This window comes from Taudactylus pleione, unplaced genomic scaffold (assembly GCF_031769625.1).
Source record: "Taudactylus pleione unplaced genomic scaffold, aTauple2 ptg000513l, whole genome shotgun sequence".
NCBI classification, from domain to species: Eukaryota; Metazoa; Chordata; class Amphibia; order Anura; family Myobatrachidae; genus Taudactylus; species Taudactylus pleione.
In genome coordinates this window covers 5,082,501-5,108,885 of record NW_028284915.1, presented here as the reverse complement: position 1 = coordinate 5,108,885, position 26,385 = coordinate 5,082,501, and the positions used below count along the sequence as shown (strand labels likewise).

Genomic DNA, 26,385 nt, shown 5'->3' with positions numbered 1-26,385 from the left:
TATTCATTTTAAATTTAAATATTTATTTTCATTCTGGCAGGTGAGAAACTTCAGTGGTTTCAAAGTCATCTTAAATCTGACAAAACAGAGTACACCAAGCAGGAGGCATGTGAGCTAATTGAAAGGTAGTGAATTTGTGCAATTACAGTTCATATCCCATTTAAAAGATAAAAATGAATTATGGATTAAGTAATTTCTAATGATAAATGAATGTTCTGCATCACTTTTTTTTTTTTTTTCCTCTTCTTTTGTTAAATGTATTTTTACGGGATTATGACCAAAATGATTTCTTATCTCTTATTTTCTTTACCCTATGCAACGTTAAACATGGGCCAATACTGACAAATGAAAATGTGACCTACCCTGGCACCATTTTAATGAAAGTAAAATTTGCTTGTACAATATCCTTCTAAAAGTAGTTCAAGGTCCTACATAAAAGTCTATCCTCCAAAAGAACTGAATTAATGCTTGACTGACTTCCATGCAATCCTCCCTCCAAGGCAATATTTGGAAGAAGATATACTAATATAGGGCCAAATTCAATTAGCCGTGAAAAGTGCCGTCCGGCGAAAAGCGGAATGTATTTGCCTCATTTGCCTGTTTTGACGCAATGTTTTCTTTATGCGCGTCCCCGCTTTTCGCGAAAACGCGGATAGGCAAATGTTTTACAAAGCGAAACTAGCAAACAGGACATCTTTTTTTGGGGAAATCAGTCTGTACCCCATAAAAATCTTCAGTGACCCTGGGAATCAATATAGAATAGTAGTAGTCGCCCTAATAAAAGTATATAGTGAACTTATTTTGAAGCAAAGGGCTGTTATATGTATATTTGCATATGTGTGGAAATATGATAGAAAGCAATGTATTTTCAGAAAAATAAGTACCGTAGTTAAATTTGGGCTACATGAAAATGGGTACTAGTATATTTTGATGTCTCTAAAATGAAGATTTTAAAAATAATTAAAAATACACCTCCTGCAATCTCAAAAACACCTGTCTCATCAATATAGCCCCCCAAAGTACCAGGCCCCCCAAAGTACCAGGCCCCCCACTTTTTACCCATTTTCCGATACTTTTTAAATTTTGGGGTGTGTTAAATTTTTTGTCAAAGTTTTTTGGACTGCTTAGTCATTAGTGGTGAGGTCCAAAGGGTTCTGGATCAAATGCCCCCCATTTGCACCCCAAAATAGGGATTTTGCACTTCCAATTCGCCTGCCTATGTGTGGAGAAACTTTTTAGCCTATTTTTCCATGTAAAGTTTTCGCGTAGGCGAAAGCATCCTGGAATTGAATACAGGGAAAGTAGAAAACATGCGAATTGCTCAAATCGGCGAAAGCTTTTCTCCAAATGGCACTTTTCGCGGCTAATTGAATTCAGCCCTTAGTGTAGTAGCTTGGTATTAAGTACAGTCCCTTGTGCACCATGTAGATAGAAGTGTGTGCCTCCAAATAGAGTTCCCAGACTGTTTCTCATGCTCAGACTGAATGGTATATATTGTGCCCACACCCAGTAGGTAATGCAGTTCCAGGATACATGGTTAGATAAGCAGGTAATAGGTTTCTTTCTGTCTCCATCCCCTCAATATTCCAAATATCAAATGGTCCAAACAAATGTGGTGCTATCTGAAAAGGAAAGGCACTTAAAAGTGTAATTCCGTAAAAATTGTATTTTGATCGTTAAGCAGTAGAAAACGTGGAAATTAAGGACAGCTGAAAAGGCCTCCAACCGGATTTAAGATGTAAATGAAGCTGGAAAAGTCACTGTATAGACCACAGGAACCAACCGGCTAACAAAATCGGAGGATGACACTAACTTTCACATATTCCACCGTGACTTTTAGATTTGGCAAATGCCAAGAGAACAGCTCCTTCCAGATTGTATACTGTAAAGTTAACTGGAGGAGAAATGATGGTCTTTGGCCGTATTCCACAGCTTGGCCATGGACCATTAGGTCCAGGGAAGAGTAAATGTCATCCTAAAGCATACAGTACCATTCTAGAGATATATGTGCTTCCAACTCTAATGCAGCAGTTAGGGGAAGGCCCTTTCCTCTTTCAGGATGGCAACGTTCCTGTGCACAATGCGAGATCCACCACACAATTGTTTGGTGTAGAAACTCTTGCCTGGCCATCACTGACCCCAACCATATCAAACACCTTTGGGATGAACTTAAACGCTGTCTGCAAGTCAGGCCTGATCGCCAAGTGCCCGGCCATATTTATGCTTTTGTGGCTGAATGGAGGCAAATCCCTGCAGTTATGTTCTAATATCTACTGGAAAGTCTTCCCATAGGTTTCCTATAGTGTTTTTGAAGTGTCCAGTGCAAAGCTAACCTGCAACTGGGGAAAGTGGCCAGGTAGCACTACACTCTGTTGCCAAGTGTAGTGCTATAGCCTGTTGAGAACTATGGCCTTCAGAAATTACCTCACAAAGTACACATCCTTATCAAGTCACATACATACATACATGCATGCATGCATGCATACATACATACATACAGGTCTTCCTCAAATGTATTGCTGTTTACCATTCCTTCTATAAAGCTTTGGACATTGCCAACAAACAGACTTTGAATCCTCCATGTTTCAGACTTTTTATTCTCTTACAATTGGGAGTTGACAGATAGGCTTACATACCTTCTGGTATTTCTGTTCTTTTTTTTTTATTTTATTTTTTATTTAGTATTTTTTTTTTTAGAACAATGCAGTTTGATGTTGGTAACTGTAGCAGGGCCTCATTTATCAATGAGTTTTATCATTCACAAGGAGTGATAAAACTTGTTGCATATGAGAAAGGAGCTGATTTGCTGGAGCACCAAACTGACATCTGTTTGAAAAATGAGCTGATTGGCTGGAGCACCATTTATCATACGCAACAACAAGTTTTATCACTCGTTGTCAATGATGAAACTAGTTGATAAATGAGGCTCTCAATGACCACACAAGTAATGAAACAGTTTCACTTGAAAAATAAATCTTCATTAATTAGGCTGGTAATTCTAAGGGAATTATTGATCCAAATTACCGGTAAACATATTTTTAAAAATGGGTCAGGACAATGTATTCAAATGTTAGCTTTTATATAAAAGAACAGAGGTACTTCTTTTGATAACGAATGAACAGATCTTACAAAAGGAAAAAAAAACAGACATTAAACAGTATACGCTACAAATAAGTTGTATTTGGGCTATCATTACTCCCAATCTGATAAAAATAGTGTGTACAGATGTAAAGTAAATGAATTTATCAAGTGTCTTCAAGTTGCTTACCTAGCCTGATCTTTTCTTTGTGCTGCACCTGGAAATTATTTAAACAGCTCATTGTGCAGGTTCTTAAAATTCTTATTATTGCTCAGCATCCCGTGTAAGTAGTATCTCCATAGCCAGCACCTTAAGAATAGATTGGACTGAACCTACTTCTAAAGGAAGTACTTTAATAATTGTCAGACTCGGTTTTTAGAATAAAGACGTAATGAGGCAGAAAAGCTCTGCGTGTTACATACAGCACTGTTTTCTTGTCTGCAGATCAGAGAGCCATGTTTTTGTTAAGTTCAATCCATATGGTTAAGGATCAAAACATACATAGTTTCCTTTCCTGAGTCTTCCTTTTAACACCCCTTTTCCAGTGCCGCAATAACCTGGGTTAATGCCCCGTCTACCCGGGGCGCGACTCTGTGTCAAAGGGTCCTTGAAAAATAATCCAGTCTGACCCTGTTAACTTCCAGGGTCAAACCCAGGAAGGATCCAGGTAACGATGCAGTGTAAATGGCTCAGCTCTGCTTATCTGACCCGGGTCACGTAAAAAAGCCGCTGATTGGAGTTTCACTGAGCAGTCACCACCCACTCTTTTATGACCTCATCTTTGCAAGCTGGAAAAAGCTGTAAAACATAATGACATACATAGGTTTTACAGAGCAGACCCGGGTTCAGTGTAAAAAGTTCCGACCCGGGAATTAGCTGTGTCCAAGGTGCAGTGTAAACTGGGTCTGACCCGGGTTTTTGGTGGAAAAGGGGTTTGTAATCGTGATTCACCTTTACATGACTCCAATGTTTGGAAACATGAAATCGGGATGACATAAGTCTTAACCTTGACCGATACAAACCCCCAGACCTATACACCCCATAGAACCCCCTTTTGATGTCTGCAAATATAGGATAAAACAATTTGAAACAGTTAGAAGGTATGCCTTTTTATAGCATCTGACACTACCGGAGCTTCCTGAAGGCTTGATAACTATTAAGGAAGCCGGCAATGACTGTATTATATGCATAAGTGATTTGCAATGCAGGTTAGGTGTTAGTTTTTGTTGCTAGTATGTTCTTCTATTTTCCAAGCTCAGGCAAAATAGTTTGTAGGCATAATATTGTCTTGAGCATGTGCTGTTTTTGTGATAGAATTTAGCACTCCTCAGGAAATAACATGTTATAGGATAGGGGGTAATACATAAACCACTGTTTCTGTAGTGTCAGTGGATTGTATTAATAATAATAATAATAATTATTATTATTATTTTATTATTGTGTGGAAGATCAGATTCGTTTTCTTGCTCATTTGAAGTACAGTTATTGCCTGTTATGTAATGTGTGCATGTAACATGTTGTGCATGTTTAACTGAATGATTTCCTTTTTGGCTAGAACACCCCTCTCTGTATATTGAAGCTTGCAAAATAATGAAATACATTTTGATCATCTTTAAAAAAAAAAAAAAAAAAATCTTTGTTACCAAATTGCTTTAGATTTGCAAATGCATGTTTTCATTTCGCCATTCAAGAGCCATTCCTTAGCAACAGGGCAGTGGTTGCTTCATCAGACATCTTTGGACGAAATATGTAGAATGATGTAAATGACCTCACCAGCCACTGCATGGCAAAGCCACAGGCGTGAGAACTGCAAGATGCCATAGCACCAAAGGAGTTGTTGAAATCTTTGCTAACACTTAAATTCTGTAGATGAAGAAACTATTATGGAAGATCATAATTCTTTAGTTTAGTATCTTGGTTCTCAATAGATGCTAATACTGTAGTAAAGGTAGTAGTATAAATAAAAATAATTATATTTCTAAACAGCAGTATTAACTGGTGAGTTTACAGTAGTTTGTGTAGTGCACCAAGCAGGGACCAGGTTAGTTACAGTTTATACTCCAAAACAAACTATCACTAATAAAACCCACGGTCCTTACGTCATTTATAAATGGGTCCAGCTAATATCATGTTAATAAACTTTTATTTTGTTTGCTTTACATTTGAAACTACAAAATGCATGTGAATGGGCTTACTGATTACAAATAATGGCAGTGTAATTGCAATATGTTGGGGCTTTTTTTTTTTTCTTTCCTGCTTTTACACTGGGTCCTTTTTAAGATATATGCATTGGTATTTATAAATAATTATTAATGCTTCTGATAGAAATCAGATATACTCATCAAATATTTAAACCGAGAAGCTAAACTTTCACGTCTGTTTCTTCCACATTACACTTAGAAAAGATCATAATTCTTTATGCAGAAGTAGCAGACTTTATGGTGGTGTGACTTTCATGTTCTGAATCTGCTGTACCATACCATACAGCACATCGCGCTAGGACACGTGCCTCTGGTGAAGTTATTGATACTGCATACTGTTTAAATGACCGACATTAAGGGTGATCATCATAATTGTCTTTGCTTTGCAGCTATTTGCATCGGTTCGATAGTGAGCTGGAACAAATTGAATTGCATAACTGCATCAAAGGCAGACAAGCAAGACAGCATGGCTCCCGGGAGACGGTCATTAAGCAGACTATAGAGCGTGAAAGAAGACTATACAGCGGATATGGGATGGGTAATAATTTTTGCTATATTTGTTTTTTACTTCAAATAATGGTTATGTGACAACTATTAATGCTAAATGCTGGACTGTTTCGACACGTGCAGATTTCCAAATAGGTTCCTTGACCTCCTCCCAGAAATTGCCAAGCCTTTCATTGTGGTTGATATTTAAGATGCATTTTGTTTCTGTGTTTCAAGTTGGTTCACCTGCTACAAAAGTATCCAGCAATGGTCCTCCAACCATAAATCTGTCATAATTAGAATGAGTGAGTTGTTCACATGGTTTGGTAAAAAAAAAAAAAAAAGTAAATATATACCATGCGGTCTCCATACAGCATCATTATTAGTATAACATGTGGCCTCCTTACAGCATCATTACTAGTATACCATGCGGCCTCCTTACAGCGTCATTACTATATACCATGCGGCCTCCTTACAGCATCATTACTATATACCATGCGGCCTCCTTACAGCATCATTACTAGTATACCATGCAGCCTCCTTACAGCATCATTACTAGTATACCATGCAGCCTCCTTACAGCATCATTACTAGTATACCATGCAGCCTCCATACAGCATCATTACTAGTATACCATGCGGCGTGCTTACAACATCATTACTAGTATACCATGCGGCGTGCTTACAACATCGTTACTAGTATACCATGCGGCCTCCTTACAGCGTCATTACTATATACCATGCAGCCTTAAGCAGCATTATTACTAGTATACCATGCGGCGTGCTTACAACATCATTACTATATACCATGCGGCCTTAAGCAGCATTATTACTAGTATACCATGCGGCCTTCTTACAACATCATTACTAGTATACCATGCGGCCTCCTTACAGCGTCATTACTATATACCATGCAGCCTTAAGCAGCAATATTACTAGTATACCATGCGGCCTCCTTACAGCATCATTACTATATACCATGCGGCCTCCTTACAGTGTCATTACTATGTACCATGCAGCCTTAAGCAGCATTATTACTAGTATACCATGCGGCGTGCTTACAACATCATTACTAGTATACCATGCGGCCTGCTTTCAGTGTCCTTACTAGTGTACAATGTGGCCTGCTTACAGTGTCATCACTATATACCATGCGGCCTCCTTACAGCATCATTACTAGTATACCATGCAGCCTCCTTACAGCATCATTACTAGTATACCATGCGGCCTCCTTACAGTGTCATTACTATATACCATGCGGCCTCCTTACAGCGTCATTACTAGTATACTATGCAGCCTTAAGCAGCATTATTACTAGTATACCATGCGGCCTCCTTACAGCATCATTACTATATACTATGCGGCCTCCTTATAACATCATTACTATATACCATGCGGCCTCCTTACAGCGTCATTACTAGTATACCATGCGGCCTCCTTACAGCGTCATTACTATATACCATGCGGCCTCCTTACAGCGTCATTACTATATACCATGCGGCCTCCTTACAGCATCATTACTAGTATACCATGCAGCCTCCTTACAGCATCATTACTAGTATACCATGCAGCCTCCTTACAGCATCATTACTAGTATACCATGCGGCCTCCTTACAGTGTCATTGCTATATACCATGCGGCCTCCTTACAGCGTCATTACTATATACCATGCAGCCTTAAGCAGCATTATTACTAGTATACCATGCGGCCTCCTTACAGCATCATTACTATATACCATGCGGCCTCCTTACAGTGTCATTACTAGTATACCATGCGGCCTCCTTACAGTGTCATTGCTATATACCATGCAGCCTTAAGCAGCATTATTACTAGTATACCATGCGGCCTCCTTACAGCATCATTACTATATACCATGCAGCCTCCTTACAGCGTCATTACTATATACCACGTGGCCTCCTTACAGCGTCATTACTATATACCATGCAGCCTTAAGCAGCATTATTACTAGTATACCATGCGGCCCCCTTACAGCATCATTACTATATACCATGCGGCCCCCTTACAGCATCATTACTATATACCATGCGGCCTCCTTACAACATCATTACTAGTATACCATGTGGCCTCCTTACAGCATCATTACTAGTATACCATGCGGCCTCCTTACAGTGTCATTACTATATACCATGCGGCCTTAAGCAGCATTATTACTAGTATACCATGCGGCCTTCTTACAACATCATTACTAGTATACCATGCGGCCTCCTTACAGCGTCATTACTATATACCATGCGCCCTCCTTGCAACATCATTACTATATATCATGTGGCCTCCTTACAGCGTCATTACTAGTATACCATGCAGCCTTAAGCAGCATTATTACTAGTATACCATGCGGCGTGCTTACAACATCATTACTAGTATACCATGCGGCGTGCTTACAACATCATTACTAGTATACCATGCGGCCTCCTTACAGCGTCATTACTATATACCATGCAGCCTTAAGCAGCATTATTACTAGTATACCATGCGGCGTGCTTACAACATCATTACTATATACCATGCGGCCTTAAGCAGCATTATTACTAGTATACCATGCGACCTTCTTACAGCATCATTACTATATACCATGCGGCCTCCTTACAGCGTCATTACTATGTACCATGCAGCCTTAAGCAGCATTATTACTAGTATACCATGCGGCGTGCTTACAACATCATTACTAGTATACCATGCGGCCTGCTTTCAGTGTCCTTACTAGTGTACAATGCGGCCTGCTTACAGTGTCATCACTATATACCATGCGGCCTCCTTACAGCATAATTACTAGTATACCATGCGGCCTCCTTACAGCATCATTACTAGTATACCATGCAGCCTCCTTACAGCATCATTACTAGTATACCATGCAGCCTCCTTACAGCATCATTACTAGTATACCATGCGGCCTCCTTACAGCGTCATTACTATATACCATGCGGCCTCCTTACAGCGTCATTACTAGTATACTATGCAGCCTTAAGCAGCATTATTACTAGTATACCATGCGGCCTCCTTACAGCATCATTACTATATACTATGCGGCCTCCTTATAACATCATTACTATATACCATGCGGCCTCCTTACAGCGTCATTACTATATACCATGCAGCCTTAAGCAGCATTATTACTAGTATACCATGCGGCGTGCTTACAACATCATTACTAGTATACCATGCGGCCTGCTTTCAGTGTCATCACCAGTGTACAATGCAGCCCCTTTGTAGCCATTTCCTTAACTGAAAGCAAGTAACTACCTCTGTCTACTTCAGGTTGTTTGGCATTTACTTAACATAATATGGGTACCAGCACAAAGACTTGGTGCCATAGAAATCTGTTATTATGCACCTACTGGTTTGAATGGACTCCCAATTATTGTGTTTCATGTAATTGTTGGTGAATACGCGATGATCGCGCTGAGCAAAAAAATATGTGGGTCCCATATGGGGTTCTACTTCAGTGTTTCTGGGTTTCATCACAGTTTATGGTTTTGAGCACCTATATGCCTCCACACATATACACCAAGGCAAGCCACTCTCATATTCTCTGTACTGATAATGCTTATAAATACAGCTTGGGGTTGAGGCAGGCAACAGTTGGGGTAGAGGGGGAAAGGGTAGGCAGAGCTAGGAATCGAAAGAGGGTAAGGGCAGGCATTACCACGGGGCAGTTTTGGTGGTAGGGAAGGGATATGGGCAGGCAGCCGTTGTGCCAGGGTGGGGGTGGATAAATGCACCCCCCCAATTTTGCAGCACTGCCATCTCACAGCACACACCATTTTCTAATTTTAGCAGCTTCTCCTCCCCACCTTCCCCCATTACCATGAACATTAGCAGCAGCTACTGCCCGCCTCCCCTTCCTCCGTTACCATGAACATTAGCAGCAGCTACTGCCCGCATCCCCCTCCTCCGTTTGCATGATGATTGGCAGCAGCAGCTACTTCTCCTGTTAGTAGGCAACAGCCCCACATTATCACTTACATAAATCCTCTGCAAGGTCCGGGGCAACTTGAGGTTTTGCCAAGCAAACTCCTTAGCTCCTCGTTGTTAGAATTTAAGCTGCTGAGCTGTATACGCCATCTTCTCCATGCTGCTGGAGCCTCCTTCTCAACTCCGTCAGGTATCGCAGCCGCTGGATCCAGGAGTGAAGGTGCCAACGGCTGGCTCCTCCTCAAATTCTTATAGTCCTCTCGGCAGCACCAAGGAGACATCACAGGAGCCATGGTGTTGGGAGGGGGGCCGGGAAGACATCACAGAAGCTACAGGATTGGCCACAGGAGAGTGCGTAGTCTGGGGACCTACCCATTCCGTAACAGTTAGTACTCAGTCCTATAATATGCGCTATAGTGCATTCTTGCAATAACTGATTTACTAAAACAAATGTCATCTGAAGTAAGATTTTGCTTGTAAATTCTGGCAACTGTTCAGAATATTTTATGAAATATATGTAAATGTCGTTTTAGAAGTATAAAGCTATGTATCAAGTGATTTTTTATTTTTTTTGTATATATTATAATGTGTATGTATATATAATAATAATATTTTAGTTAAAGCTGTATTCCCCAGTTGAAAGCTTCATTTAATTCACATGACATACTCATTAAAATAATAAGACTCCCTATTTTGCCAGGAACACCTGCTACTTTCTTATTTTATTATATTTATTGCATCTTTTTGCATTATTTAATCTGCAAACAATGTCCTATTATGGGAGAGAGAAAGCAAAAGCATTTGGAGATGGCTGCACTTTAGATCCTCTCTGTACACTACCTCATGCATAATAATTTCCCCACAAATTTAAAACTACTAAAACTTGTGAACAAATTACATGGTAGTGCCAAGGACTCATTACACCAAGGACAAGGTTATTTAGAAGATCTACTGCAATACCATCTCCGTACTGCACACACAGTGAGCTCAGCTGTTATTGCTTCCTCTGTTCTCCCTTGGGGACAGCAATTGCCACTGAATATGGGGGGACAACCGTCCAGCTGTGAGAATTATAGTAAAGAAATCACCAGGCACACAGCTACAACAATCTGGTGGATAACTACAATACAGGTAGTATCTGTGCAACACAAAAGCCTTTTCTAGAACCAGAAGAGGAAGGAGGCTCAATTTGGATGGTTAGTGACAAACCATTTGGTTGCCAGCACCTGACTGTTTTAGGTTTTCCATAGTGACTGGTTCATGGTTCGTGTATCTTCCTTCCACTGTCTCTCCTCATTCCTACTGTGTCAGACCACCAACAGCTGCACAAAATTACAGTAATGGCTGCTTTATTATTTCCAGTTGATCGTGTGTGTTTTACAGTTGCCATATTGCTTTTTCACAAAGAGCTGCAATTATTATTCCTCTACCTTATGTATCAAGTTCTCCCCACACATTTGAGCCTGAACATGTTTACCTCCTGTTTCATGCCTTTTTATGATAGACCCCTCATTGTACAGTGCTGTGTAATATGTGAGCACTTTTAAGTAAAAGAAGATAATACAGTAATGCAAAGTATCGCATCACCCTGATTAACAATATAAAGTTGAGCGTATGGCTAAGGTTCCTGAGGTAGTTGAACTTGAAGAAGCCATGTACCAGTTAAAAGCAACATGATTACCCTGCAGCTTCTCAGATTTGGTTCTTGTGTCCCTATAAGCATGTACACATATATAAGATGTGGAAGTGTTCTGTCTGCTAGAGCATTCCACTGCTGTACTATGGGAGGAATAAGTGAAACTCAGGGTGTATAGATGGTTTTGGGAGCACAGAAGGTGGCTCCCTGGATGCATTTCCTTTGGCAAATGGGTCAACTGCTACATCTAGGAATTTCCATGGTATCCATTGTCTCTAGGATCTGTGCCCTGAAAGAGTGAACATGGTAGCACATCCTGAGTAAGTGGAGAAAGGTTGCAGTGACCTTATGGCATGAATCCATAAATGGCTTGGTATCACAGATAATCTTCTCACCCTGAATAGAATAAGACACATTTTTCAAAACATTATTTCTTCAGATGTAGCTCTCACTTAGCCACAGTTCTCCCATTTCCATGACAATGCAGTTTGTCAAATCATTGGAAGAATGTTTAACCGGGATGCAGTCAGGAAGCTGACTGTCGAAATGCCGACTGCCGGCTTCCTGACAGTGCAATCCCGACAGGGGGCTAATGATGGACGTAGAAATCCCGATGCCTATCGTTTATTCTTAAGCCGGGAGCCCGACGCCTGGCATACCGAACGAAGGTATGGCAGGCACGGACAGCCGCGCGGGGGGGGGGGTGGTTTAGGTTAGGGGTTCCCGGGGGGGACACTTAGGGTTAGGCGCCCCCCTCCCCCAGGGAGGGTTAAGGTTAGGCTAGGGGAAGGGGGTTAGGGTTAGGCACCCCCCCCAGGAGGGTTAGGTTTAGGCACTTATGGGGGGGGGGGTTAGGTTTAGGCACTAGGGGGGCAGGATAGGGTTAGGCACCCCTAAAGGTGGGTTAGGGTTAAGGGGGGGAAAAGGTCAGGGATAGTTACTTACCTTGTTGGTATCTTCACTGCTGCCAGTCTTCCGGCGTCGGGATTTGAACCGCCGGATATAGGTCATTCATACCGATCCCGTTAAACCAATACATTTATATTTTACTTTAAAATATAAGAAAGCTTTCACTTGCCTTATGATTGCATGCAGAAAACTTTCTAACATCTTGTTTTTAGCTCTCGATATCTAGGTCTACAAGCCTTCTCTCCCTTTAATCAAACAACAATACTTTGCAAACTCTCTAGCATGACATGGCCAGCCTGCACATTGAACAGCTCCAAAGATTGTTTTTATACATTTTTGGGTAATATGGTTTCTAAAGAGCTTTTGCTTCTTTGAGATCCATTATTCTAGGTATGACTTTTAAAAATATATTGTCAAAACAATATGATTGTGCCAACTGTAGGACAGTAGTTCGTACAAGGCGTGGGGTACTGCAGAACAGGTTTCCTGTCACAAGACTCCTGAAGACCCTAGTTTGGGACATCTTGTGCAGCACTATAGAAGACTATTACTACTATCTCAAGTAGGTATGATTACGGTATATAATGATACCATAGGGACCACACTCATTCACTCTTTAAACAGTGGTGCATCACTTCCTGGAACATTGTATTTTTGTGTTTGAAAGCATCTTTTTGAAGACTACTTAGGGATATGATACCGCATTGTCTTTGTTGTCAAGTTAGCACTATATATATTGTAGCAATAGAATAGTGGAATCATTAAGTATTAAGGAAATCTAATTATTACAATTAAATAAAATAGGTGCATAAATATTGGGACATTGACAGAATTTTAATATTTTGGCCTCTATTCACCACCACAATGGCTTTGAAATGAAACAAACAAGATGTGCTTTAACTGCAGACTTTCAGTTTTAATTTGAGGGTAATTACATCCAAATCAGATGAACGGTGTAGGAATTACAACGGTTTCTATATGTGCCTCCCACTTTTTAAGGGGCCAAAAGTAATGGGACAAACTAAACAATCCTAAATCTAACTTTCACTTTTTAATACTTTGTTGCAAATCCTTTGCAGGCAATTACAGCCTGAAGTCTGGAACGCATAGACATCACCAGAGGCTGGGTTTCATCCCTGGTGATGCTCTGCCAGGCCTCTACTGCAAAGGTCTTCAGTTCCTGCTTGTTCTTGGGGCATTTTCCCTTCAGTTTTGTCTTCATCAAGTGAAATGCATGCTCAATCGGATTCAGGTCAGGGGATTGACTTGGCCATTGCATAACATTCCACTTTTTAGCTTTAAAAAACTCTTTGGTTGCTTTTGCAGTATGCTTCGGGTCATTGTCCAGCTGCACTGTGAAGCGCCGTCCAATGAGTTCTGAAGCATTTGACTGAATATGAGCATATAATATTGCCCAAAACACTTCAGAATTCATTCTGCTGCTTTTGTCAGCAGTCACATCATCAATAAATACAAGGGAACCAGTTCCATTGGCAGCCATACATGCCCACACCATGACACTACCACCACCATGCTTCACTGATGAGGTGGTATGTTTTGGATCATGAGCAGTTCCTTTCCTTCTCCATACTCTTCTCTTCCCATCACTCTGGTACAAGTTGATCTTTGTCTCATCTGTCCATAGGATGTTGTTCCAGAACTGTAATGGCTTTTTTAGATGTTGTTTGGCAAACTCTAACCTGGTCTTCCTGTTTTTGAGGCTCACCAATGGTTTACATCTTGTGGTGAACCCTCTATATTCACTCTTGTGAAGTCTTCTCTTGATTGTTGACTTTGACACATATACACCTACCTCCTTGAGAGTGTTCTTGATTTGGCCAACTGTTGTGAAGGGGTTTTTCTTCACCAGGGAAATTATTCTTCTATCATCCACCACAGTTGTTTTCCGTGGTCTTCTGGGTCTTTTGGTGTTGCTGAGCTCTCCGGTGCTTTCTTTCTTTTTAAGAATGTTCCAAATAGTTGATTTGGCCACACCTAATGTTTTTGCTATCTCTCTGATGGGTTTGTTTTGATTTTTCAGCCTAATGATGGCTTGCTTCACTGATAGTGACAGCTATTTTGATCTCATATTGAGAGTCGAGAGCAACTGATTCCAAATGCAAATGTCACACCTAGAATCAACTCCAGACCTTTTACCTGCTTAATTGATAATGAAATAACGAGGGAAAAGCCCACACCTGTCCATGAAATAGCTTTTGAGTTGATAGTCCCATTACTTTTGGCCCCTTAAAAAGTGGGAGGCACATATTGAAACCGTTGTAATTCCTACACCGTTCACCTGATTTGGATGTAATTACTCTCAAATTAAATCTGAAAGTCTGCAGTTAAAGAACGTCTTGTTTGTTTCATTTCAAAGCCATTGTGGCGGTGAATAGAGGCCAAAATATGAAAATTCTGTCAATGTCCCAATATTTATGCACCTGACTGTACATGTTAAAATTATTAATATTTATTTTGTCCACCCTTTAACGCTAATAATTGCAACACAGCATTTTGGCATAGTGTAAAGTTCCAGCAGCTCAGTGGTGACCATCTGATGCAGTGAAGCTATAAGAGCATCAGTCTGCTCTCTTGGTTGCTGGTATACTTTTAAGAGATCTCGTAGCCATTTTTGTGACACAAATTGTCATTTATTTTGTGGTTTATCTATTTCATCCGCGGTGCCTTTGGTATCACACAAATTTTAAATACAAATTAAGCTTCTTCCTGGTCGAATACCAAAGGCACCGTAGATGCTTGTGTGCCGCTGATTGAAGCCAATTGAAGCCAGATCAAAATCTGATCAAAATTATATATAACTCCTAATAGTAGCACAATTATTAAGTTAATTTGCATTATAACACTAAGAACATGTTCCTGTATAGTGATGCAGGATTTTTTGCCACCATTGTACGTATGTGTGTATTTGTATACTGAGGTAGGTTTGTGTATTGGTGGTATGATGAATTTTGATCTGACATTGAGTACATGTGAAGCGCATGCATTAAAACACAAAAGTTATATATATACTTCCCCCTGCTATACTGTACTCCATTGCAGGGACCACTGAGCAGTTTCATACACATACTGCATCTGGATGCAGGATAGAGCCCTGAGATCGATCCCAAACATCTTAAAGACACTCACACACTTAGTCAAATATTAATTTGAGGATAGCAGTTGTAAAAACAGTGTGTTCCTTCTACATCAATTGGTAAATGATTTAATCCATAAAGAACGGTAACAGGTAGAAAAATGACCGTCAAATTCTAAGAGACTAGAATACATGTGTACACTTAATAAAGAAGAGAAACTGAAATGTCAGCTAGTGCTACAATTCCACTTGAAGATGAGGGCCCTCTTAGAGATCCCATGGAAAGGAAAGGTTTAGAGTGCTTTCAAGAAACTTCATATTTATTCACTGAATTTCCATCTCGAGACAGTTTCAAGATCTAATGTCCTATGTATCAAGCTTATTTTCATAAAATCATGTAGAAAATGCCATTTTTGCATAATTGTATGAATTGTTCCTATGTACTAATTGCACTATGCCGGAAATTTCACACAAATCTCTGACAGAGTGCAAAATAGCACTGTAGATCGCTGTTACTATTATTATCAGTGGGGACTATGATCTAAGTCCTATGTACCAAACTCCAAAAAACAAAGCTTTTCTGAGTTTGGCCCGGGTAGATGGTGTAAACTGCTTAAAGCCTATGGAGGCTTTCAATATCTCTCCTGTAGCCTCTGGTCAGTGAAGGAAACTGACGCTGTGCACATATGCAGTGTCAGCTTTTATAGGAGAGGTTTTTCACAAAAGAAAGACTTCTACAATATGCCGGGGATGTAACTCACATGGACAGCGGTAACCACAACCGCTGTCCCTGCGAGTTTCCCTTGGTACATAGCTGGGAAATTTTAATTAAAAATGAAAATAACACCTGTCATATGGAACTTTAATAATTGCGGCAGTTCCACGATTATCAATACATACTGTAGGCCCCGAAAGGGGGTATCCAGTTAGCCGCGACCAGAGAAAAACGGATTTTTTTTGCCGATTATCCTTGTTTTTTGCCAATAATTTTTTTTTTACCCCCTATCCTATTATTTCAAACAAAATGATAGGATATTTCTACCGAAAACACACAGGATCCGTGATAAGTTCACGGAGCTATGTGTTTTCGCCATTTCAGGGGCGAAAAAAATTGCACTTTTCATGGATATTTTTTATTTATTTCTTTTTGACATACAGGAGGCAAAAGCCCACTTGAGTGCTGACGTCAGGCGGACTCAGGGCTAATTGGATAGCCCCGGGGGATCCATTAGTGCCCAAACAATGTTCGGGGCTAATTGGATACTGCCCTATGGCTGAAAGGCAAAATGAAAGGATACAATAATAACTATTGTAAATTTGTACACTCTAACACTCAAACACCAGAATGGGGAACAATTGTGCAGTATGCAGACCTACAGTATGGTCACATTCTATCAAAGACTAATAGGGTTTAGATATCATTAGATACGGTATGGATACAAGATAGAATTTTTAAATGTTAGAATTATATTCCCGACTTTGGTCTACATGATTTAACTTGAGTGCAATTTGTATTATGTAATTACTGTACATATCTGGTACTATTGGATGGCAATTTGGCCATGGACCCAAGTTGTCAATAAGGCTCCGTGCAGGTGGTTCCATAATGGTGTGCGGTTGTGTTCACATGGCATATACGTTTGGGTCTGCCTGAATACATTATTGACTGGTAACCGCTACATTGCGTTGCTTGATGACCATTTGCAACCCTTTATGGAATTCATGTACCCTTACAATGATGCAATATTCCAGCAGGATAATGCTCCATGTCATTGGTACAATTGGGTCGAGGAGCATTCTGGAGAGCTCCGACGAATAGTGTGGCTTCCACGTTCGCCTGACATGAACCTAATCGAGCATTTATGGGACGTGGTGGAGAGATCCACTTGCACTCAAGACCCTGCACCTACAAATATCAGGTAGCTATGAAAGCTTTGCAGATGGCATGGGTCAACATCACTCCAGAGGTCTTCTGTCCACTTGTGGAATCGAAGCCACGTCGAGTTGCTGCACTTCGCCGGGCTAGAGGGGCATCTATCCCATAACTTTTGGTTTAATGTTTGTGTTCTACAATGTATCCTAAGCCTAGCCACTTGTTTGTTTGGAAGTTTTCCTATTGTTAGAGAGAATTATCGGTTTGTATTTTAATTCTTAGTCCTTTTTTTTTATGTCTGACTTTATAATGTATTAATTTTTCATGTTTATATATTATCCTAATCCACTCTTCATAATTGGCAATATTCTTAGTTGATAAGTGCTTTTTACTTTTTCTTTAAATGTACAAAATCCTTTTGTAACATTGTAGTGAAAGACTTTCATCTTCTCTGACCTTACATCCATTCTGACCTTTCTTAGAAGAAATGAGTAGTTTATATCTGCTTGGTAAGACTGCTGTTAAATGGAATCTAACATCTTCCTGAATTCTGGAAAGGTTATCATAACTTGTAATACTTTCAAAAGTGCTTCTTGAAATTTGCTATCTGCTTGATGTCTAGACCAATGCCTGAATGATAACACAAACCCTTTCGCAGTGGGTTTGACCACGAAAATTAAAATGACAGTAGTAATAATTGCAAAACCAAGCATGTTTTGTATGTAATTTTGTTAAAGCTTTCAGGATCGAAGCTGCACTTAGTAAATCAAGCCCCTTTTGTAATAATCTAAAACATTTGGTAAAGAAAAAAAATACCTGCAATCTGCTTTTCCATTAAAGGAGGTATCCACCTTAAACCACAATTCCTGATGGTTTTTTTTTTTTCCTGTAGTAAACTAGATGCGGCAAAAACAATTTACAATTACTCGTTGCCTGTGTGTAATATATAAATAAATAATTTTAAAAAATTTATATATATATATATATATATATATATATATATATATATATATATATATTATATTATATATGTCTCCCATATCCAAATATTCCAAAATACGGAATAATTTTGGCATGACTGAGATAATGAAACCTTTGATTTTTGATGGTTCAATGTACACACACTTTGTCTAAGGCACAAATTATTAAAAATATTGTATAAATTACCTTCAGTCTGTGTGTATAAGGTGTATATGAAACATAAATTAATTTAATTTCTGTACACAAACTTTGCTTGAGCCACAAAATTATTGAAAATAATGTATAAAATAACCTGCAGGCTGTGTGTATAAGGTGTATATAACACATAAATGCATTATGTGTGTATATTGGGGTCCCATTCCCAAGATATTTAATTATGATATGCAAATATTCCAAAATACGGAATATTCAGTTATCAAAAATACCCCTGGTCCCAAGCATTTTGGATATGGGAGACTCAACCTGTGTGTGTGCGAATGTATGTATGTGTGTGTATGTATGTATGTATGTATGTATATATATATATATATATATATATATATATATATATATATATATATATATATATATATATATATATATATATATATAGTGTGTGTATATATTTGTGTATATCCGGCACTCAATTGAAACCGAAAGACAACTACCTGTGTGCTCTTGTTTTCAATAAAAAAATATGCGGTAGCTCACTTATGTCCAACAAGTGAGCAGACAAGGCACTACAGGTTGTTGAATAAATCTTTATCACCTCTGCTAGGACATTCTCCGTACATCTCCTCTGTCCTGATGACGGGGTCCCTCGTTGCCCAGATATGTTGACTTCTATTTGAGGATTATGATGTATGACTACTCTTTTATTATGGATACACTAATATAAAGTTTGATTATTTATTCAAAAACCTGTAGTGCCTTATCTGCTCACTTGTTGAACATAACAGTGAGCTACTGCATATATATATATATATATATATATATATATATATACACACACAATGTACACACACATATAACAGACTACTCATTTGATAACTGATGAAATATCTAACCAGTTAAAGTTACAAATCCAGTTTTGACCCAAACTCCACAAATGCGTCTATTACGACATTTACCCTTCTGCTGCATTATGCTGGCGTTCGTACTGTCCGCCCCGGACAGTACATTATCAGAAATGCTGATAAGGGGGGAGTGGTGGTAATTCAGCAATTAGATGTAAATGAATCTAACCAACAATTGCAGGATACTGTTTATGAATTATTGTTGGGTGATACCTCAGTAAAGTTTAATAATGAATTGGATTTATTAACTGTCTTGTGCTGTTAATAATCAGTGGATCTTTATTGAGCTAAAACAGGCTTTAACAGTTAAATTCCCAGTCACTCCAATCTTTGATACTGTCCCAAAATTCACAAAAGTATCAGTGACCCCCTGGCAGACCGATTATTTTTGTCAGGGGGTCACTATACCAATCCATATCCGTTTACTTGGATGCAAAGCTTAATCCGTGCATCCAGAAAACCACATTCTATTTGAGAGATACGACGGACCTACTTATATGATTGGAAGTCCTGGGTAGAGTACTAGCTGATACAATTTTGTGTAGCTCTGACATTGTAAGCTTATATACTTGCATACCTCAAACAGAAGGCATCGGTGCGGTTAAACAACTTATACAAGATAATGCTTTATATAAGGCCCCCCCCAGTATCTATCTTTTTGGATTTGCTCAAACTAGTTCTCACAAGAAATGACTTTATCTTTGGTAGGTTTTATCTACAGAGGCTTGGCTGTGCGATGGGATCCAATGTGGTCCCATCGTACGCGAACGCCTTTTATGTGCCAGGTTGAGCAATCCGATATCGGTATTTAAATACTGACAGTGTAACCCCGACAGACCTAACTCCCAACTGAGGCTGGTAAGTAACCTAATCCTCCCCTCTCCCCCTCCTAACCCTATCCCTCCCTTAGTGGTGGCTAACTCTAACCTTCCTCCTAGTGGTGCCTAGCCCCCCCCTTTCCCTACCCTAAGCCCCCCCCCGAGGGACCCTAAACCTACCACACACACCCCCTCTCCCCCCTGCGACTAGACGATAAGACACCCGGCCTACCTTCATTCGGTATGCCGGATGTCAGTATTTTGTAGTGGGGCTAATGATAGGCGCCAGGATTTCGACGCCTACCCTTTAGTCCCCTGTCGGGCTGTCCATGTCGGGATATCGGCAGGCGGGATAGTGCCCGTTGGTATCCTGACTGCATCTCGAGCAATCCTTACTGTTTCAAGAAGATGGTAAACAAAATGTGTTACTGATTTAAGATTTATAGATGATCTACCTATATTGTGGACAAGTCCTAGATAGACACAATGCATCAAAGTGTGTTGCAAAATTAACTTACAGTATCTGCTTGGAAAGAAAATGTTGCACACAAATTAATAGTAGATAGTTATTGATTACTAAATGACCTCGTAAGATAGTGTGATATTGGGCATTCTCACAGTTGGGGGAGCAGCCTTAACAACCAGGATTAAACTTAAAATGTAGAAGAAAAGAGTGGCTGTATAAGGTGCACAAGAGCCACATTAAGGAAAACTTCCCTTTTTAATTGAATGTTTAAAATTGTGAAACATGCATGTTGGTGGTGGATATGTGCCTGTACTAAAAGTGTCTAAATAAAAAATTAATAGGATCGATGTATGCTGTTAAATGAGTTCAATATGAATGATTCAGGTGATCCAGTTTTGCTGCTATAAATGATCCTGTGTAAAACTGAGACCTATTACTAATAATGACGCTGTAAATGAAATTGTCTCATAATTGAAAGAGACCCAGTCACTTTGAAATGACATAGTTTGTGAAACTTCTATGTAGTCATATAAACTACAATTCAGCAAAAGTCAATAAAAGCAAATTCACTCTGATTAATAAATGTAACATCGGTGATACACTCCATGAGAGAGTAATATTTGTGTATCCTAGTTTTTGCTACACCGAATATAAATAATATGGCTTTTTAGATGACTTATACATATTATATTAAATAGTTTTGACTACATATTTAAGTGGAGACATAAATGGTAACTTTTCTTACTGGCCCAGACATAGTACATTCTATCTGAGCACAGATTAATGAATACTTACCCAGTGAAATAAACAGGAGACACTTTATTTTAACAAAGATACAATTGTTTCAATTATCAATTGTTACAACTACTGACATACTGTTAAGGGGTATTTATATGCCCATCTCCTGATATACTGTTTAAACCACCCTCTGTTACCCACATTATTTGTGTCCCTACACTCCACATTTGTAAATTTGGGAGATTACATTGTACCAATGATCCATTTAAATACATTTTTTGCAACTAAAACTGAATACGCATAACATTTTGGGTATCTCATTGTATGAATTATCCATCAGTTTTTTTCTACAGCTAAGGCCAATGTAAAACTGAATATCTCAACAGATGTGGTATAATTAAAAAGGATATTTGAAAATATACTCAAACAATAGGGGAGAATAGCCTACTGATGGGTCTTATCTCCAATACTTACCATTGATGACAATTCTCCATGTATATCCACAGCTTGACTCTAGATCAGGTGAACAGATTGTAATAAAGAAGGAAAGTTATATCCAGGAAAGAGCTACATATTGATAAACCAACCTATGAATAAGACACAGTAGACAGACATTTGATTTATACACTATCTTTATTCTTCAAGCACAATTTATATGTATATATCTTTGTTTTAAACAAATTTTAAACATTCAATTAAAAGTGAAGTTTTACTTAATGTGGCTCTTGTGCGCCTAATATATACAACCACTCTCTTTCCTTCTACATTTCAAGTATCAGCATGGAAAAGGTAAATTTTTTGCATGTAAGTATACATCTTGATCACGGAAATTTAATTACATCTTTATTTACAAAAGAAACTGATAGGAACACAATATTGACTAATGACAGCTTCCGTCCATTGGCTTTACGCCATGGACTACCATTCTCTCAAATGTTGAGAGTGAAACAAATAACATGTAATGCATCAAAGGTTGATTATGCAGTTGATGTTATGGTTACTAAATTCCAACAGCGTGGGTACAAAACACCTCATTTAAAAAAAGGTCAAACAAAGGGTAATGCAAATGCCTCGTAGTGATACTTTTATTCCTAAAATGAAAAATACAACAGATATTTCGGTACCATGGGTAAATTGCTATACTAATGCCAGTGTTAACATCAATAAAAAGGTCAAACAGCTATGGCCTATAGTAGAAAGTGACAGAGATTTGCCATTATTAACTAATACTCAATTTATGACAGCTTATAAAAGAGGTAGAACTTTGAAAGACCTATTGGTGAAATATGACATCGCTATAACCATGGAACACTTTTTGACTAAAAAGCCAGCTGCCTCCGCTGCATAGGCTGTGTGACCTGCCGTTCCCATACTCCAGCCAACACATTTAGCCACCCCGTATACTAGCAATTTTTTTTTTATAAAGTATCCATTAACATGTACATCACGGTTTGTGATATATGCTCTGTCTTGCCCATGTGGTAAATACTATGCGGGCAAGACAGAAGGCCAGTTTAAAGAAAGAATGGCTAATCATTGTACAGCAATTAGGGCAGCTCTCCAAAATGGAGTGGCAGTACAACCAGTGACACAACACTGTTTCGAGGCTCGACATAATATATCTAGTGTACAGTCAAAAATGATTGAACATGTACCCCCTAGGAGAGGAGGTAACAGAAGTAAACACTTGCTACAATTAGAGAGCAGGTGGATACAAAAGCTAGATACATTCTCTCCTAAAGTCTTAAATGAAACCTTAGGTCTGCACGGTTTTCTTAAAAAAGTTTTAGAATACCCGACAGTATAAATATAAAATAATAATTTAACCAAGTTTAAGATTTTTAACCCTTATCCTACCAAATAGGACTTAAAGTAGGTAAACATTATGTGTGGAGTTTACACTTGTAATAAGTGATACTTGGACACACTGTATGTAATTGTTTTTGATGTTTTGTATGTAATATTGTATTTATTGTATATTGTTTGTATTGGTGAGTTAAGATATGGCACATTTTTTTATGGCAATTCACTTTAGAAATAGATTCACTATTCACCAGTTTTAATGTTTGGGTTGTCGGTTGAGGTCGCAGGCTTGCATTTAGGTGCTTGCAGGTGACCAACACTGATTATCCCTCACAAGTGAACACAATTCTGGGAGGGAGTTCTTTGCTATATAATGGTATCTTAAGGCCCCCATACATCAGCGACGCAACCCGGCATCGCAGGATCGGTGAAGTCCAGCCACGATCAAAAAATGATCGTGATTGGCACATTGGTGAAATTTTACATGTAAAATTTCACCGAACCTGCGGCGAATCGCGGAATATCGGTGGTCGGCGTTTCCGATCGCTAGATCCGACTTCTGATGTGTGGGTGCCTTCAGTGTGATGTATGTTAATCCCTGACGACAGATTTGTGCCCGGAACAACATATGTTGGATTACAAATAAACATTGGCGTTTGAAGAGGTCTTGAGTGCTGTCTGTCATCTGTTCCTTATGTATGTATGTGTGTGTGTATTAGGGGTGTGCACCGGCCACTTTTCGTGTTTTGGTTTTGGATCTGGATCTTTCTTCGTGTTTTGGATCTGGATTGGTTTTGCCAAAACCACCCTTCCGTGTTTTGGGTTCTGGGTTTTGTGTTTTGGATCTGTATTTTTTTTTTAAAAAGCATAAAAACAGCTAAAATCACAGAATTTGTAGGTTTTTCTGCTCCTATGCTATTATTAACCTCAATAACCTTAATTTCCACTCATTTCCAGTCTATTCTGAACACCTCACACCTCACAATAGTGTTTTTATGTCCAAAACCGAGGTAGCTGGATGACTATGCTAAGCGACACGAGTGGGCGGCACAAACACGTGACCCATCTAGGCGTGAAACTGCAGTGGCAGACAGGATGGCAGTTTGAAAAACTAGGCCCCAAACTGTACATAATGCAAAGAAAAAAAAGAGGTGCAAGATGGAATTGTCCTTGGGCCCTCCCACCCACCCTTATGTTGTATAAACAGGACATGCACACTTTAACAAACCAATCATTCAGCGCCAGGGTCTGCCACACAACTGTGGCTGAAATGATTGGTTCGTTTGGGCCCCCACAAAACAAGCTGGCAATTAATGTGTCCCTGCACAAACTGGCTCTATGGAGGCAAGATGTCATCCTCATCCTCCTCATCCACCGATTCCTCACCCTCTTCAGTGTGTACATCCTCATCCTCACAAAGTATTAACTCGTCCCCACTTGAATCCACCACCACAGGTCCCTCTGTACCTTCTGGAGGCTGGTCTCCCTGGAAGAGCTGATAATTCATTTTGATGAACATCATCTTCTCCACATTCTGTGGAAGCAACCTCCTACGCCTTTCGCTGACAAGGTTCCCGGCTGCACTAAACACTCTTTCGGAGTACACACTGGAGGGGGGGCAACTCAGGTAAAATAGAGCCAGTTTGTACAGGGGCCTCCAAATTGCCTCTTTTTCCTGCCAGTACAGGTATGGACTGTCTGCCATGCCTACTTGGATGCTGTCACCGATGTAATCCTCCACCATTCTGTCAATGGTGACAGTATCATATGCAGTGACAGTAGACATGTCAGAAATTGTTGCCAGGTCCTTCAGTCCGGACCAGATGTCCAAACTTGGTCCTGCCTGCCCTGCATCACCGCCAGCGGGTTGCTTAGGATACCTAAGTTTTTTCCTGGCAGCCCCAGTTGCAGGAGAAAATGAAGAAGGAGCCGTTGACGTGTCACATTCCGCTTCAGCTGACAGTGTGTTTACCAGCAGGTCTTTGCACCTCTGCAGGCTTGTGTCGGCCGGAAAGAGAGACACCACATAGGCTTTAAACCTAGGATCGAGCACGGTGGCCAAAACGTAGTGGTCTGATTTCAACAGATTGACCACCCTGGAATCCTGGCAAAGCGAATGAAGGGCTTCATCCACAAGTCCCACATGCCGAGCGGAATCGCTCCGTCTTAGCTCCTCCTTCACTTTCTCCAGCTGCTTCTGCAAAAGCCTGATGAGGGGAATGACCTGACTCAAGCTGGCAGTGTCTGAACTGACTTCACGTGTGGCAAGTTCGAAGGGCTGGAGAACCTTGCACAACACGGAAATCATTCTCCACTGCGCTTGAGTCAGGTGCATACCCCCTCCTTTGCCTATGTCATAGGTGGATGTATAGGCTTGTATGGCCTTTTGCTGCTCCTCCATCCTCTGAAGCATATAGAGGGTTGAGTTCCACCGCGTCACAACCTCTTGCTTCAGGTGATGGCGGGGCAGGTTCAAGAGTGTTTGCTGGCGCTCCAGTCTTCGGCACGCAGTCGCTGAATGGCGAAAGTGGCCAGAAATTTTTCGGGCCACCCAAAGCGTCTCCTGCACGCCCCTGTCGCTTTTCAGAAAATTCTGCACCACCAAGTTTATTGTGTGAGCAAAACATGGGACGTGCTGGAATTTGCCCAGATGTAATGCCCGCACAATATTGGTGGCGTTGTCAGATATCACAAATCCCCAGGAGAGTCTAAGTGGGGTAAGCCACTGGGCGATGATTTCCCTCAGTTTCTCTAAGAGGTTGTCGGCGGTGTGCCTCTTACTGAAACCGGTGATACACAGCGTAGCCTGCCTTGTAACGAGCTGGCATTTCTGAGATGCTGCTACTGGTGACGCTGCTGCTGTTGCTGCGTAAGGTGATACATCTACCCAGTGGGCTGTCACAGTCATATAGTCCTTAGTCTGCCCTGTTCCACTTGTCCACATGTCCGTGGTTAAGTGGACATTGTGTACAACGGCATTTTTCAGGACACTGAGGACACTTTTTCTGACGTTTCTGTACAGTCTCGGTATCGCCTGCCTAGTGAAGTGGAATCTAGACGGGATTTGGAACCGGGGACACACTACCTCCATCAATTGTCTAAATCCCACTGCACTAATGGCGGATACCGGACGCACGTCTAACACCAACATAGCAGTCAAGGCCTCAGTTATACGTTTTGCTTCAGGATGACTGCTGTCGTACTTCATCCTCCTCGCTAAGGACTGTTGGAGGGTCAATTGTTTAGTAAAAGTAGTGGTGTTCCTACTTCCTCTCTGGGATGATGAACGACTCCCAGCAGCAGCAACAGCAGCA

The 26,385-nt window shown here is 40.1% G+C and overlaps 1 protein-coding gene across 1 annotated transcript in view; it reads left to right on the top strand.

Annotated features, from left to right (window-relative positions):
* TMA16 (translation machinery associated 16 homolog) overlaps nt 1-26,385 on the top strand; it is a 94,564-nt gene that overhangs the window by 43,491 nt on the left and 24,688 nt on the right. The window contains exons 4-5 of the mRNA XM_088450276.1: nt 41-125; nt 5,670-5,818. Coding sequence (XP_088306402.1) covers nt 41-125; nt 5,670-5,818 — 234 coding nt within the window. The remainder of the gene's footprint in view (nt 1-40; nt 126-5,669; nt 5,819-26,385) is intronic.